General features: G+C 24.5%; 2 protein-coding genes across 2 annotated transcripts; one reads left to right on the forward strand and one right to left on the reverse strand.

The window, feature by feature from the left end:
* Positions 1 to 326: 326 nt before the first annotated feature.
* On the forward strand, positions 327 to 1046 carry LOC129614376 (RNA-binding protein 8A). The gene has a single exon (XM_055528951.1). The coding sequence runs from the start codon at positions 466 to 468 to the stop codon at positions 958 to 960; it is 495 nt and encodes a 164-aa protein (XP_055384926.1). The 5' UTR covers positions 327 to 465; the 3' UTR covers positions 961 to 1046.
* Positions 1047 to 5596: 4550 nt separating this feature from the next.
* On the reverse strand, positions 5597 to 12629 carry LOC129614259 (serine/threonine-protein kinase Warts). The gene is made up of 9 exons (XM_055528770.1): positions 12167 to 12629; positions 9638 to 9757; positions 8738 to 9518; positions 7193 to 8638; positions 6974 to 7094; positions 6796 to 6911; positions 6554 to 6632; positions 6280 to 6475; positions 5597 to 6212 (listed from the first exon to the last, which is right to left on the reverse strand). Exons 1-9 carry the CDS (start codon positions 12281 to 12283, stop codon positions 5796 to 5798), a joined length of 3393 nt encoding a protein of 1130 aa, XP_055384745.1. The 5' UTR covers positions 12284 to 12629; the 3' UTR covers positions 5597 to 5795.
* Positions 12630 to 14867: the final 2238 nt, after the last annotated feature.

Below are 14867 nucleotides of genomic sequence, written 5' to 3' on the forward strand. Positions count from 1 at the left end.
ACTTCCTGCAAAAATACAATTCAACTCCTTAAAATTAAACGGCCGAATTGTATTTTTGTGGCAAGTGACCCTCAATCTTTTAAATCGTCTAAAAGTTTGAAAGTAAACTTTAATCGTATAATCGAAAGTTTTCGCATAAAAAGGCAAGTTACATATTTGATAACAAATTTGATTGAAAAATGAAAGGTAAATAAAATAAAATGAAAATTTTTGAAAGAAATAACCGCAAAATCACACTTTTTTGACTCTGTATTGAACGAAACGGTAAAATTGGATGTCAAAAATTAAATGTCAAATATATTGATTATATAGGAAACATCAAAACTACAAAGCTACTTTCAAACTGTACTTAGTTTACTTTTGTAAATGGTTTGTAATTAGAAGAATATAAAAATTAATTTATATTAAGATTGATGAAACATAACCCACTTTAGAAAGTCTGAAGATAAAATAATTTTAAAAAATATGGCAGATGTTCTTGATATAGATAATGCAGAAGATTTTGAAGTAGATGATGATGGAGATCAAGGTATAGTCCGCCTAAAAGAAAAAGCAAAAAAACGTAAAGGAAGAGGTTTCGGAAGTGAAAGTATTGCAAGGGAACCCATTCACGATTATGATAGAGTAAGAGATGACGAAGACGAATTAGAGCCAGGCCCACAACGTTCCGTTGAAGGTTGGATATTGTTTGTTACTCAGATTCATGAAGAAGCGCAAGAAGATGATATTCAAGAAAAATTTTGTGAATATGGTGATATAAAAAATATTCATTTAAATTTAGACAGAAGAACAGGATTCTCAAAAGGATATGCTTTAGTTGAATATGAAACACACAGACAAGCATTGGCTGCCAAAGAGGCTTTGAATGGTTCGGAAATATTAGGACAAACGATACAAGTGGAGTGGTGTTTTGTAAAGGGTCCTAAAAGAGCCAAAAGGATAGAGAAAAGAAGAAGATGAATTTCAATTAATGTATTTTATTGTATTTTTATATAAAGAACGACAAAATGTTTTAAGGACGTATAAATTTAAATAAAATAATATATCTGAAATTAATTGTTTTTAGTTTGGTTGAAGATGTTTTACTTTTACATAAGTTACAATTATATTGCAAATCTATAATATTTTGCACATTTCTATGTATCTACTTATGTATATATATAGGTATGGTGATGAGTAACAGATTGGCTTATGATTTTCAATTAACGTATAGGTTCATTTAAGTTAATCATGTAATAATTAATGATAAGATGGCATTTCAATTACGAAAACAATTTACTTTAATGATCTTATGTCGTATCTCACATTTTCAGTTTCTCTTAAACCATAATTATAATCAAACCATTTTTTTAATCGAATATCATTTTTTCTTCTAATTAAATTTTATTATTTTTTCTTAAAATCTCGAGTCTCAATTTAAAAGGTCAATAAGACGCTCTTTTAAGGACAAGTGACTGAATTTTGCATACCTACAGAAAAAACATGTATCTAGATATTTCTCACTTGAAAGTCACTAAGAATACAAGACGTTCACTTACTTTCTCCTCAACCGGGATTTAATAAGTAAATTAAGTTCTAACATTTTAAAATTATTTTTTTTTTTATAAAATTTATGAATTTATCAAAAGATTTAGCAATTAAATTATATATTCCTCATACTTTCGAACCTTTACCTAATTTATTTTGTATCCAAAAATTTATTTTCAGTATATTTTGTAGGTTAATGACCTAGTAAAATATCTTAAAATTAAATCACTCCTATATTATAATAGTTGATTTTAATAGGTATTTCGCTTTACCAAGATATGAGCTAAGTAGCTGCATTTCTTTTATATTTGGATAAGATTTTCTTAAAATTTATAATACTCGTATGTAACTTGATGGGGTCAATTAGATACAAAAACAGTAATTTGTAAATAAAACATCATATGTATAAACATTTGAAAGTATAAGCTAAAGTATTGTGAAAAGCTGATCGTAAACATATTATGTAGATTTTGTACAAGAACCAAAACGATTTTGGCTTTGTGATGCAACGAACAAATTTTGTAGATTTTTAAAAAATTACCTTCTAACTTAGATCTTATTATAAACCATGTTACATAAAAGCACATAATATATTAAAAAAATATGAGATATTAAAAACCTGTAATAAACTACTTACATACATATATAGTTACATAGGTATTTCCTGTAGGAGATGCCTATGTAGTTCGTGTAGAGAATAAGTTAGAACTTTAAAATGAATATCTGAATTATCGAAAATCCTTATTATTTTATGTTTACTTTTGACTTAAATCTTCCATTCTTTTTCTTGTTTTTAGCAGTGAAAGGGTACTCCGATTTTCGAAAACTCAGTTCTAGTTTAGGTCTTAATATATAAAATACATTTGATAAATCTAAATTGCAAAATCTGCGAAAAATAGCACATTCAAAAATGACAGTACTTGTTTAAAAATTTTAAAAAAATTTTTAAGTATTTTTATAACTACCGCAAAAGTATTATAAATTAAAAGAAGAGCATAATATAAAATTGCTGGAGATATTAAAAATATACTCGAGTATATTACATATGTATCGGAAATAATAAAATATTTTTTTCACTTTCTGTAAATTTCTAAGTATTTGTAAAAAAGTTTGTAACATTTTAATTTAGAACTTTCATACCTAAATTATACCAATCAGATCACTATAAAAATTATATTCAATATTGTATAACTTTATACACATTATATATAAAAATAAAAAAATAATAACATATTTTAATAATATCTAATTTTTTCTAAAAAATTAGGCTTTACTAGGTAGGCTCGTCACTTACCTGGTAAATTCAATAACATAAGAAACTGGTTCATGTTGATCTACAATATCATGCACCAGTTTCTTACGTCATTGAATGCTCAATGCTTCTTAAAGAAGCGAATTAGGATAAAACAAAAAATGTCTAAAATATCGATAATCTACTAAATTTGACTTTTTAAATTGAATTGAATAAATCCTTTTTTATTCAGTGTTTCAAAAAATTCATTTATTTTATCGATTTTTAAATGTTAAAATAGTTTTTATGTACATATTTTTTTTTTCTTATTTTCTTTTTTTTTAATTAATATTATAAATTTTTAATATATAAATATATATGTACATTTATATATACATACATATATATTTAATTTTTGAAATGAAAATAATACAAGTAAATATATTTAAAATATTTTATATTATAAATTTTATTTATACATTTATATATAGAAATTTTTTTTTATTTTATTTTTTTATAGTTTATATTCACATTTTAATATTTTTGTATAATTTAATGTATGTATATTAATATGTTTATCTTCTGTTTCTATATAGGCACTATAGTTTAGACATCGTACTACAGATTTTTTTTTGTTTTTCTCTTTTTTGTTTTTTTTTTTTTTTTGTAAAAATATTAATTAGAATGATTTAAACGTTAATATAAAAATCAAAAAAATTTATTTTTCTTTTTTTTTTTTTTGTTTTAAATAATTTAAAAAACACATTTAAATTTTCCTAATGTCTAATGAAAAATGTTACATTCGATATTAAAAATTTATTATTCTATTTTTTTTTTTTTTTGTTCATACATTTTTGTTTTTTTAAATTTTAACATTTAATTTTTTTTTATTTATTATTTTTTAATTTAAAATTTAAATTAATAAAAAATATACAAGAAACAAATTTTTTCATTTTAATTTAAAAATATATATATATATATATATATATTGTATATATATATATATATATATATAGAAATTTCAAATTTTCTATTATTTTATTAAACCTAATTAAATTCGGAGATTTACTCACACACTGCTAAATAATTATAATAAATGTAAAAATATTAATAGACTAAACTATGAAATAAACAAATTACATATTTACATTTATAATATAATATAGAAAACCAACGTTTTATTTTTTATATCAAATTCTAAAAAAAAAAAAAACTTTACTAAAATTTAGAAAGTCAATTATAATTTACTAAAAAAAAAAAAAAAAACAATATCAATATTTTGTTTCCTATTTAAAAAAGAAATTATTAATTTTCTATTAGAAACTTTGTTGACTTACAAAATTTCGAATTCAAGCTTTAGAGTTGTTTTTAATATTCATTAGCAAAAAAAAAAAAATTAAAAAATAACAATGTTTTATTTTATTTTAAAATTTTTTTTTTCATGATTTCTATTAATTTTTTTAATTCCATTTTCTTCTTCCTTAAATATTTCATCAATTCTTTAAATTTATCAATTTAATTTTTGATTTTATTTCAATTAAACAATTTATTTTATTTAAAATTTGAATTTTGTTTGAATTAGCGGAAAAAATTTTTTAATATTTATAATGAATGTTAAGTCAAAATTTTATAAACAAAAGTTTTTTTTATATTTTAAACGGAATTCAAAATATTCACCCACATTCTGTTAATTGCTTCGTGACTTACTTGACATGATGGGTTGTTATTCAAAAAATTTTACAATTTTACAATAATTTTACAATTAATTTAAAAAACAATCCTAACACTTCAAGTGATGCGACTAACAAATTATGGTTAGTTAGTTCTAAACATAACCTCTAGAATTGCAATTCAAAAAAAATGATAAAAAAAAATAAAAATATTTTAATATAATTTCGCAATTATTCTAATAACTAATTAAAATTTTGTATTTAATAAAAATTAAATGTAATTAAAATTAGTGAATTATAGACAATTAATAAGAACATAATTAAATTTCACAAAACCAATTTTAATTGAATAAACAAATTTAATTGAATAAAATAATTTATTTAAATTATTAATGTGGTATTTAAAAAAAAGAAAATAAATAAATAAATAATTCATTTCGATAAATCGTTTTGAATCGTTGTTTTTTATGAAATTCGAATTAAATTTTAAGATAATGAATTTATTTTTCGTAAGTCGACAAGTTTTTAATAAATAATTTTTTGATTGATTTCGAATAAAAAACAAGTATACAAAATTTGTTTATGTATAAATAATTGATATTTTTCTATTTATAAAAATTAGACATTAAAGTAAAATAATGAATTATTTTTTTTTTTTTCTAAATTCTATTTACAAAATCAGTTTTAAATACTCAATTTAATTTTCATAACACAATTTAAAAAAAAAAAATAAAAGAAAAGATAAGAGTAATATCCAAGTAAAAGTTTTTAAAGAAAATCTTGATATGAAAATTTGAAATACATTATTTTTTTAGTTATTTAAAAAAACATTATTATGTTCATTGTATTTTTATACTTTTAAATTATTTTTAAAATGTATACATAAAAATCCAGGTTTTAGTCTTAATATTGTAAAAAATAACACAAATGGTTTGAAATCTTTATACAACAAATTAAATATTTTTAAGCCTGCAAAAAATTTGTTGATAGTTCCAAACAGTTGTCTAAATCGAATTCTAAAACTTGATAGTATTATTTAAGCATAAGAACAATATAGTTAATTAAGAAAGCATATTTATGCATAATTATGAACATTTTCTGTTTTATAAATAATTAATTTAAGGAAAGATTTTCTTTAATTACTGTAAGTAAACAAATTTTTAATCAAAAATAGTTCAATTAGAAAACAAAAATATATTTATTTAAAAAAAATTCCTTTTTTTTTTTTTTTAGTTTTTGTGTGTATGAAAACAAAACTTATATTTTATTTTAATACACACTTTCTAATACTCTAGAAATGTTTTAATCAATTTCTTTCTTTTAAATTAAATTACTATAACATTTTTTTTTTTAATTTCATAATTTTGCTAAACATATACAGGTCCTTGATCATCATTTATATCCGTGTTAGTTTTATGAAATTTATTTAAATCACTATCAAAAAATCTTCTAAATGTAAATTCAAAGAAACCATGAAACGGTTTTCCAGTATCATCATTAAATTCACCACCATTTGAATCATTTGATGCACGTAATTTATCAGGATCAATAGGATCAAAATTTGAAGTATCAGTTGGATGTTCAATTTTAGGTATATAAGGTGCTTTTTGTTTTCTCATATCAGACCAATCGACACCTTTAAAAAAATCATGTTGTTTAACTTCATCAGCTTTTTTACCTAAACGTTTATCAGCTGCAGAACAAAGTCTTCTTATTAAATCTGTAGCTTCTCTAGATAATTGTGCTTGTGGTGGTATAACTAATGTTTTCTCCCAATTTATAACCTAAAATAATAAAAAAAAAATATTATTGTTATTTAAAAAATAATTAGTTGTAATAATATTTTTTTACTTTTTGCTGTGTTTCAACAGGAGTATTTGCTAAAAATGGAGGCTGTCCTACAAGCATTTCATATAATATAACGCCAACACTCCACCAATCACATAGTTGTGTATAGCCACTACGTTCTAAGACTTCGGGTGCAATATAATTAGGTGTTCCGACTAAAGAATGCGCTAACGTTCTTTGATGTTCTCGAATTCTTCTCCTTAAAATAAAAAAAAAGTATTTACAATTTAAGCATTTTAAAAATATCAAATATACAAAATTATTAAATTATATTAACCTTTCTAAAACTGTTGGTTTGGTACCATTTTCCGAGTAATCTTCCCATGGTTCCATTGAATCTTGACGACAATGATCACCTGAGAAAAATAATATTAAAGTATATATTTTAAAGGTAAGACATAATTTCTAAAATTTCGAAAAGTAATATACACAAATAAGCTTATTTTCAAATTTAATTTAAGACAAAAAATATGAATAACTTATTAAATTAAAAAAAAAAAAATAGAATCAATATCATACCGTTCTCTTGATAATATTTTGAATTGTGAGTCCATCTAAATCCAGTACATAAACCAAAATCTGTTAGTTTGATGTGACCATCCCGGTCAATCAATATATTATCTGGTTTAATATCTCTAAAAATTCATATTATATTAATTTTTGTGTTTTTGTTATTTAAATTAAATTTTAATGTCACCTATGAATAAAACCCATTTTATGTACACTTTCCACAGCACAAGTTAATTCAGCTATATAAAAACGAGCGAGAGGCTCCTCGAAAATACCCTTTTTGATTAGCAAAGACATTAAATCACCACCTGTGCACGAAAAAACAAAATCACAAGATAATTAAAATGATAATTATATATTAAAAAATATTTATATATTAAAAAGTTAAGGAAAATATCAAATTTACCCGGTATATAATCCATTACAAAGTATAAATTATCTTTGTCTTGAAAACTGTAATAAAGTTTAACAACCCATTCGTTATCAGCTTCAGCAAGAATATCCCTTTCAGCTTTTACATGAGCAACTTGATTTCTTTTAAGAACATCAGCTTTTCTCAAAGTTTTCATTGCATATAAATGATTTGTAGCATCCAATTTTCTTACTAAACTAACTTCTCCAAAAGCTCCTACTCCAATATGTTTAATTTGTACAAACATAGATTTATCCATTTTAGCTCTTTTTAAACGAATATAATTTGACTCCTTTTGATTTAACATCAAACGCATTTGAACCTGAGCTTGTGCCGAAAGATTGATTTTTGCCATTTCCTTTTCTAATTGGTTGGCTCTAAAACTGCGCTGTTTATAAGATTTCATAACGTTTTCAATATGTTGTTCCATAAAAAATTTAAAAGCTTGCGGTGAATAATGCTTAATGCGAAATTCTTTTCTTTCTTCTTCTTTTTCCTTTGAAACTTTCCTACGTTCTGGTATTGGTGACTGATGTTTAATTTTCCGTATATTTTCAGATTTACTGTTTGCAGTTGAAGATTTTGATTTTTCCGAACTTGCTAAAGAACTAGTTGACGAACTGACTTTGGCAGGTGGTATGGGTGGTGTTGTCGTCAAATTATTATTATTTATTATATTAGAATTAGTTTCATTTAAATTACTATTTACAGACTGTTGTTGATTCGTGAGATTTTTTGCTTCTAAATTATTATTTATATTTAGATTGCTATTAGGACTAAGGCTATTATTGCTATTGGGTGTTAACTGATAGGGTGGAGGTGGAGGTAATTGACGACTTGTTGTTGATGATGGTTTTTCTATTTGCTTATTTTGTTGCTGATGTTGCTGTTGATGTTGAGCAGCCTTCATAGCTTGTATTGTTATTGCATAAGAAGGCGGTTCGGAAGTTGGTACAGTATTACCATTACCATTGTTGCCATTATTCATGCCATTAAGAGACGGTAATACTGGTGGTGTTGTAGGTGGTGTGATATGTTTGGCTTTTACTGGTGGTGGTGGTCCTGTTGTAGCTGTTCCTGCGATTAAAGGTGATGCTTGGGTTTGTTGTTGCTGCTGTGTTTTTTGTTGTATTGATGTTGCATATGAGGGAGGAGCATTTGCAACATGAACTGGGGACGCACATATAGATGGAGATGCTGGGGGTGGTGGCGCTATAGCCGTTTGAAGAACAGGCTTCTGCACTTGTGTCGATTTAACGGATTGCATAATAATTGGAGGTTGAGTCCTTGTTTGATAAGCACCCCAAGGTTGCGGCCGAACCATAGCTGCGGCCGCGGCTGCTGCAGCCTGTGCAGCAGCTTGAGAAGAACTGGGAATAATTGCACTATTTGTAACTGTGATTGGACTAGGTGATCCTGCGGACGTAGCTGAATAAATGCCTAAAATAATTAATATTTAATTGAATTTAAATAAAACAACTCCCATAATTATATTGAACAAATAGAAATGAATTAACTATAAATTATATTTTAACTTACCACTGCTTGGAGATTTCCTATAATCCGATTGTGACTGTGTTGGACTTTGACGATTTTGAATAGTAGCTGTATAACTAGGGGGTGGCGGCGGTCCTCCAGAATTATTTATTGGATATGGCGGTGGTGGTTCACCAGAATTCCCACCACTCTGATATAAACTTAAAGCTTGCATTTGTTGTGATAGTTGTTGTTGAGCTTTGGGACCATTTTGCGGAATCACAGGAGCTGGTATTTGACGATGATTTGTTTGGGATTGTTGTAAAACTGAAGCGGATACAACTGTACCACTAACAGGAGATGTTCCACGAGTAGATGCAGCTGCTGGCAATGCTATTGGTCTGGCTGTAGCTGCTGGAGAACGACGCTTCAGTATTTGTAAATTTGCTGGGGCTGGCGGTGGTGTTGGTGGTGTCGATGAATTACGAGGAGGTGGCAGTGGAGGAACATCACTATAATTTGAAGGACATGGGGAAGGACTATATTGCCCAACACTGGTTCGACTACTAGGCAATTGTTGTGAATGTGAATGAGGACTATCTGATCTTGAGCTTCCAGCACCCGAATCTAAAGCAGGACTACCTCTATGAAATTGTAGGCCAGGTAATTCACGTTCTATACTAGGTTTTCGCATCAATTTCGATGCTAATGATCCGGGTAGAACCTTATTACTATGACCATTTAAAACTGATGTTGGAGGTCCTTCTAAAGGAGATTTCGGTAAATATTCAGCATATTCTGGCCGACCATTAGATGTGGGTTTGAGTAAACGGTTTGATCCTTTCTGTAATTGAAATAAAAATGAAAAATTAATTGGATTCTTGAAATTCAGTTCAATACTTAATTGAAAAATTTGTTCATTTGTATGGTACAAGTGTTAATTATGGATTTAATTTGACTTACATCAGGATAACCCGTTGTGTAGTATTGGTCCCAATTATAAATGTCCTGTTCTGATAATTGATTTTCTGTAATACCAGCATTTTGGAGAGTTACTTGCGGTATTGTTGTGCTACAATTGTGCTGTAAAAACGAAATTATTTTAGTTATAAAATATTTTCTAAAACAATTTTAAAATAAAATCGTCTTTAATATAAATCGATTAAATTGTCTTCAAGTAAATAAAATAGCTACTTATTTAGTTTTAAAAGTTTCTTATTATTGCGATTTCTTGGAATTTTTTATCGAAATTTTAAAATTATTTAATATTTTTTTTATAACAACAATAATTACAATTTTCTACCTCAGTTGCATTAACACATTATTTAACTATAATGTTCGAGGGCCAGTCTATTCGTTATCAGTCAACAAGTAATTAAAATGACTAAAAAGACAATTTAAAGCTACATAAATGGTGCAATATCTGCAATTTACTTTTATTCACATACATATTTTTTTTATAGTGCATTCCGGTATTCGCCTTACAATATTTTTTTATGCAATTTTATCCTAAAATTCTCTTGATCAATACAATGTGTGATAGGAACATATACAACATTTTTGAGTTCATCTACGTACATACATATACGAGTATATATATATAGATTGTATATTTTCCTCTATATAAATAGAATATTTTTCACAAAATTTCGACAAAAAATTTTTTTATAAAAATCTTGACGCAAAATTCTACGAATTTCTACAATAATTGCCAAGGTCTTCGAAAAGAAAAGAAAAAAAAAATCTTTTTTTTAAGTAAATTTTCACAAATCAAATTGGAAAAAATTGCAAAGTTGGAAAAATAAGTACTTAAAAATTTTTTAGCATTTTTGTATTAACTTGAAAAAATACAAGCGTTACACGATGATTTCTTCATTATTTCTTCTTATTTTTATTCCGAAATGTAAATTTTAATTTGGAATATGTGAATTTTTTGTAACTACTTAATTAATAATTAAATACTAAAGGAAAGTATAAATTGAATCTAATAATTACGGGAAATTATTTTCGATTTAACTAAATTAGCGAAATTTAAAATATTAATTTTATAACAAATGCTGCGCTAGAAAGTTGCTCTAACATTCTCTAGCGTATTGAGAATTTAATTAATTTTTAACGTTAATTGTGAATTTAACCTTGATAGTGAATTAAATTTTAGCATACCAATTAAGTGGATCAATACGGATTTCAAATTTTACGGAACTTAAAAATAATAAAAAAGATGTTCTGTTTCGTGATTACAAGCAATCACTGCTAAATTCAATTTGGTAATTCTAAATTTTAATTCATACTCATATTCATTCACAATTTAATTTGTTAAAACTTAATTTATGCAACTTAATTGACATCGAAACTATTAATGAAGCCATAAAAAATTACCATTTACTTTTTCAAATCATATTTAAATTTAATTTACCTCAAAATGATAATATTATAGACTTAGACAATATTGTCTCAAAATCACAAAATTTTCATCTCTAAAATAACCATATCTTATTGCACAATGTTCAAGAATAAATATGAAAGGAATAGTTTTTAAAAACCTTGTACTTGTATAACAGTTATATATATGTTAAGTTTCCATATAACAGTTATTTATGTGTTGGGTTTCCATATTTACTGATTGAGTTCATTTTAGCAGTCTTTATCAATTTAAGTCAGGTTCAAATATATTTAAAAATCAGAGAACTTAAAAAAATATTTGAAAACTTACAAAAGTAGTAATGTCAATAAAAAGGTGTAAGTATTAAAAAAAAAACGTCAAAATCAAAAACGAAAATATTTTAAGCTTCAAATTCTAAAGCAGAATTTTTATTTAACTACAAACTAGAACGGAATATTGCTTATGCAATATAGTAACAAAAACGCAGCTTGCAATTTTAACTTAAGAACTGTAAACTTTAGCTCAATCAATGTCAATTATGGAAAAATATCAAAATTTCTCATAAAAACATGTAAGAGTCCTTGAAAATTAACCACTTTCTTAATTTTACAAGAGATGGAATGAAATTTTACCTAAATTTGATCTAACAAAATTATGTTTTAATGTTTGGAAATAAGTTATAACATATACTTTTCTGTTATACAACTGTTAAATATTGCAGCACTTATTGTTTTTAATAATAAATTCAAAATTTGAAATATTTTAATTTCAAATATTTTAATTATGATAATTTTTATAAAATTGATTCCACCCCGCCCCTCTTCCCCGGGCCTTTTTACAAAAAAAAAATTACAACCGAATTATTCACGACCAAGGTTCCACCTGATAATATTAGAACAGTAATTGAACCATAAGTAAACAGCTATTTGTTTTTTTTTTGGGCCTACCGAATTTTCGCATTTTCATTACTATACTTATACGATAACAGTATTAAAACTTTATGACTTTATAAATAAAAAAAAAAAAAAAAACGAAGTAAAATTTCAATTTTTTTAAATAAATCAACTCTTTTAATATTGTTGTATTTAATAAAATAATTAAAAAATCACCTGTGATCCTTCACATTTATGTAAATCTAAATCTTGTTTAATTCGTTCTAATGCAAGTGCAGCATAATTTTCGGATCTTCCCGATGAAGGAGGCGCTTTTCCGCCAGCTGGATACATTCTTGTTGAAATTTATAAGTAGTCATATCACATAATTAATTTAACACAACAATTATAAAATTTAAAATATTATCTACAAATTTAATCATCTATCTATTTAATACTATTTTTTTTTTATTGTATAATTTCGTATAACAAATGATGTATAATAAATTATTTTTAATATTTAATATTACTTATATATTTTTTTTTTCTTGTATTTTATTTAATATTTAATTATTTTTGTATATTTTTTTGTATTCTTTCTTTTTAATCTAAGGCACATTTCTTTTTCTTTCATTAAAAGTCTCACTTTCTTAGGTGTTTTTATGTTTATTTTTTTAATAATTTTAATAATTTTATTATTTTGCATTAATGCATACGACACAAAGTAATAATTTATGTATACATATTTAAATATGTATATGTATGTATGTACTAATATTTTTTAAAAAAAAAATTTTATAAATTTATTACTTATTTACTCATAATTTAAATTTTCATATTATTTTTTTTTTTTGTTATTTTTTTTTAAATAGAAAAAAATTAACTTTGAGATCAAAAAAACACAAATATTTTCTTTTTTTTGTCTTACTTGTTCTTTTTTTCAATAATAATTTTCTTAAAATAAATTTTTTTTTTTTGAGTTATTTTACCATATACTTTTATATATTTATATAAATTAAAATAACATTATAACACATTATTATTATTGTATGTAGGGGTGTGTAAAAAACAACAATAAAATAATTTTTATTTTTTACTGATTTTCTTTCATAAATTTAATAATGAACAACAAACATATGTTTACTGACACTCATAAGATAATAATGCGCAAACATACGTACATATAAACAACTATAACTATATGCTTAACATAGCAAGTATGCATTTATTTTATAATATTTAAAAAAAACAAAAATTTTAATATTAAAATTATGAATGTTGAATTTTATATAAGTGTCTACGTTCGGTTAGGCGCTTCAAATACTCTTTTAAATAGAATTACGGTGAATGAAGAAGAGTAAATGAATAAGTAGCTCTAGCACCACCAGTAAATTATTATTATCAATATTATTATTGTATGTATGTGGAAAAATTTTAAGCTAATAAATTTTTAACATTGTGTCCAAAGGAGACAAAGAAGCGTCAAAATCAAAATATCTGAAAGTAAAAAAGAAAAAAACAAAAAACAGAGGTGATTAATTCTCATATTATGAGTCATTCAATTTTTAATGATTATTACAAAAAAAAACAAAAAAAAAAACATTTATATATATTATATTTTCCTATATAAACTGTAAAAAAAAAATATAATAAATAAATAAAAAATTATAAAGTTAAATAGTCAACATTTTCAGATTTTCGTTTGATTTTTTGGGACAACACACAACAAAAAAATTCCTACAAAGTCAAGAAAGAAAAGGAAAAACACAAATAAAAACAACAGTAAAAGGTAGATAAAATGTAGATGCACCACAAACTTATAAAGTGGAACAAAACAAAAAGTTCAAACATTAAATTTTTTTATAATGTTGACTGAATCATAACAAAAACAGAAAAAAAGAGAAAAACTGAGAACAAAAAAAAAAAAGTTCAGAACATTTTCCGCTTCAAGAAATTTTATTATTTAACTCTGGTATACACATACTTAAGTAATTTTCTTATAAATATTTACAATACTTTACAAAAGAACTCGAATAAGAATTAAATTTCAACCTAAAGTTAAAAAAAAAAAAATACGCGGCACTGTTATACAGTGAATTCGCTTTGAGTCATATTGCACTTTTTGAGCGAAATCAAAATAAATGATTTACGAAATTTTAAACGAAACCAAAACGATTTACGATATTTTGCATTAAAAGTTTTTTATGGTTGCAAATTTTTTATTAATAGTTTTTTTTTTCAAAAATTCCGGCCGATTTGTATTCCGCGGGCGGAATGAGACAAAAACTTGTTTAAAGTACTCTTATGTTTGCATTATTGTAAGTAAATTTATAAATTAATTAAAGTAAACCAAAACTACTAAATTATTGATTTATGTTCTCAAAAAAAAAAAATTTGTGAAAACATTTGGAAATAAAGATGAGTACCAAAAATGAGTATCATTTACACAAACTCATTTTGAACAGGATTTTGTTAAAAAAAATTCTAAAGAAAAAGAAATGTCAATGAATATCGTAAATATCGTATACCATATTATTGTTACCATTAATGTTTTACATAATCATTTAAATTACATCACATAAACTTTCTTGTTTATCAATTTTTTAAATGTTATACTATTTACTCTTGAAAAAAATTTTTGAATAAATAAAAATACACATATCTCAGAATTTTGTGCTGTCAAATTTGTACTTTAAATGCTTTTGATTATAATTCTTATTAATGCATGTATTGTGACTTATAAATAATGTACAAATAAAAATCGTTTAAAAGCGCCATGTTCATTCCCCCATTGAAATTCATACATTTTTTTATATTATGTCATATTAAATCGCACATAATTGCATCAATTATCGACTACTTACAAGATGTATTAAAATGCAACTAAATGTAACTAATGGTTCCTCGGAGTCCAAATATCAATGATTTTAATTTTTTG

This window comes from Condylostylus longicornis, unplaced genomic scaffold (assembly GCF_029603195.1).
Source record: "Condylostylus longicornis isolate FDR11 unplaced genomic scaffold, ASM2960319v2 ptg000107l, whole genome shotgun sequence".
NCBI classification, from domain to species: domain Eukaryota; kingdom Metazoa; phylum Arthropoda; class Insecta; order Diptera; family Dolichopodidae; genus Condylostylus; species Condylostylus longicornis.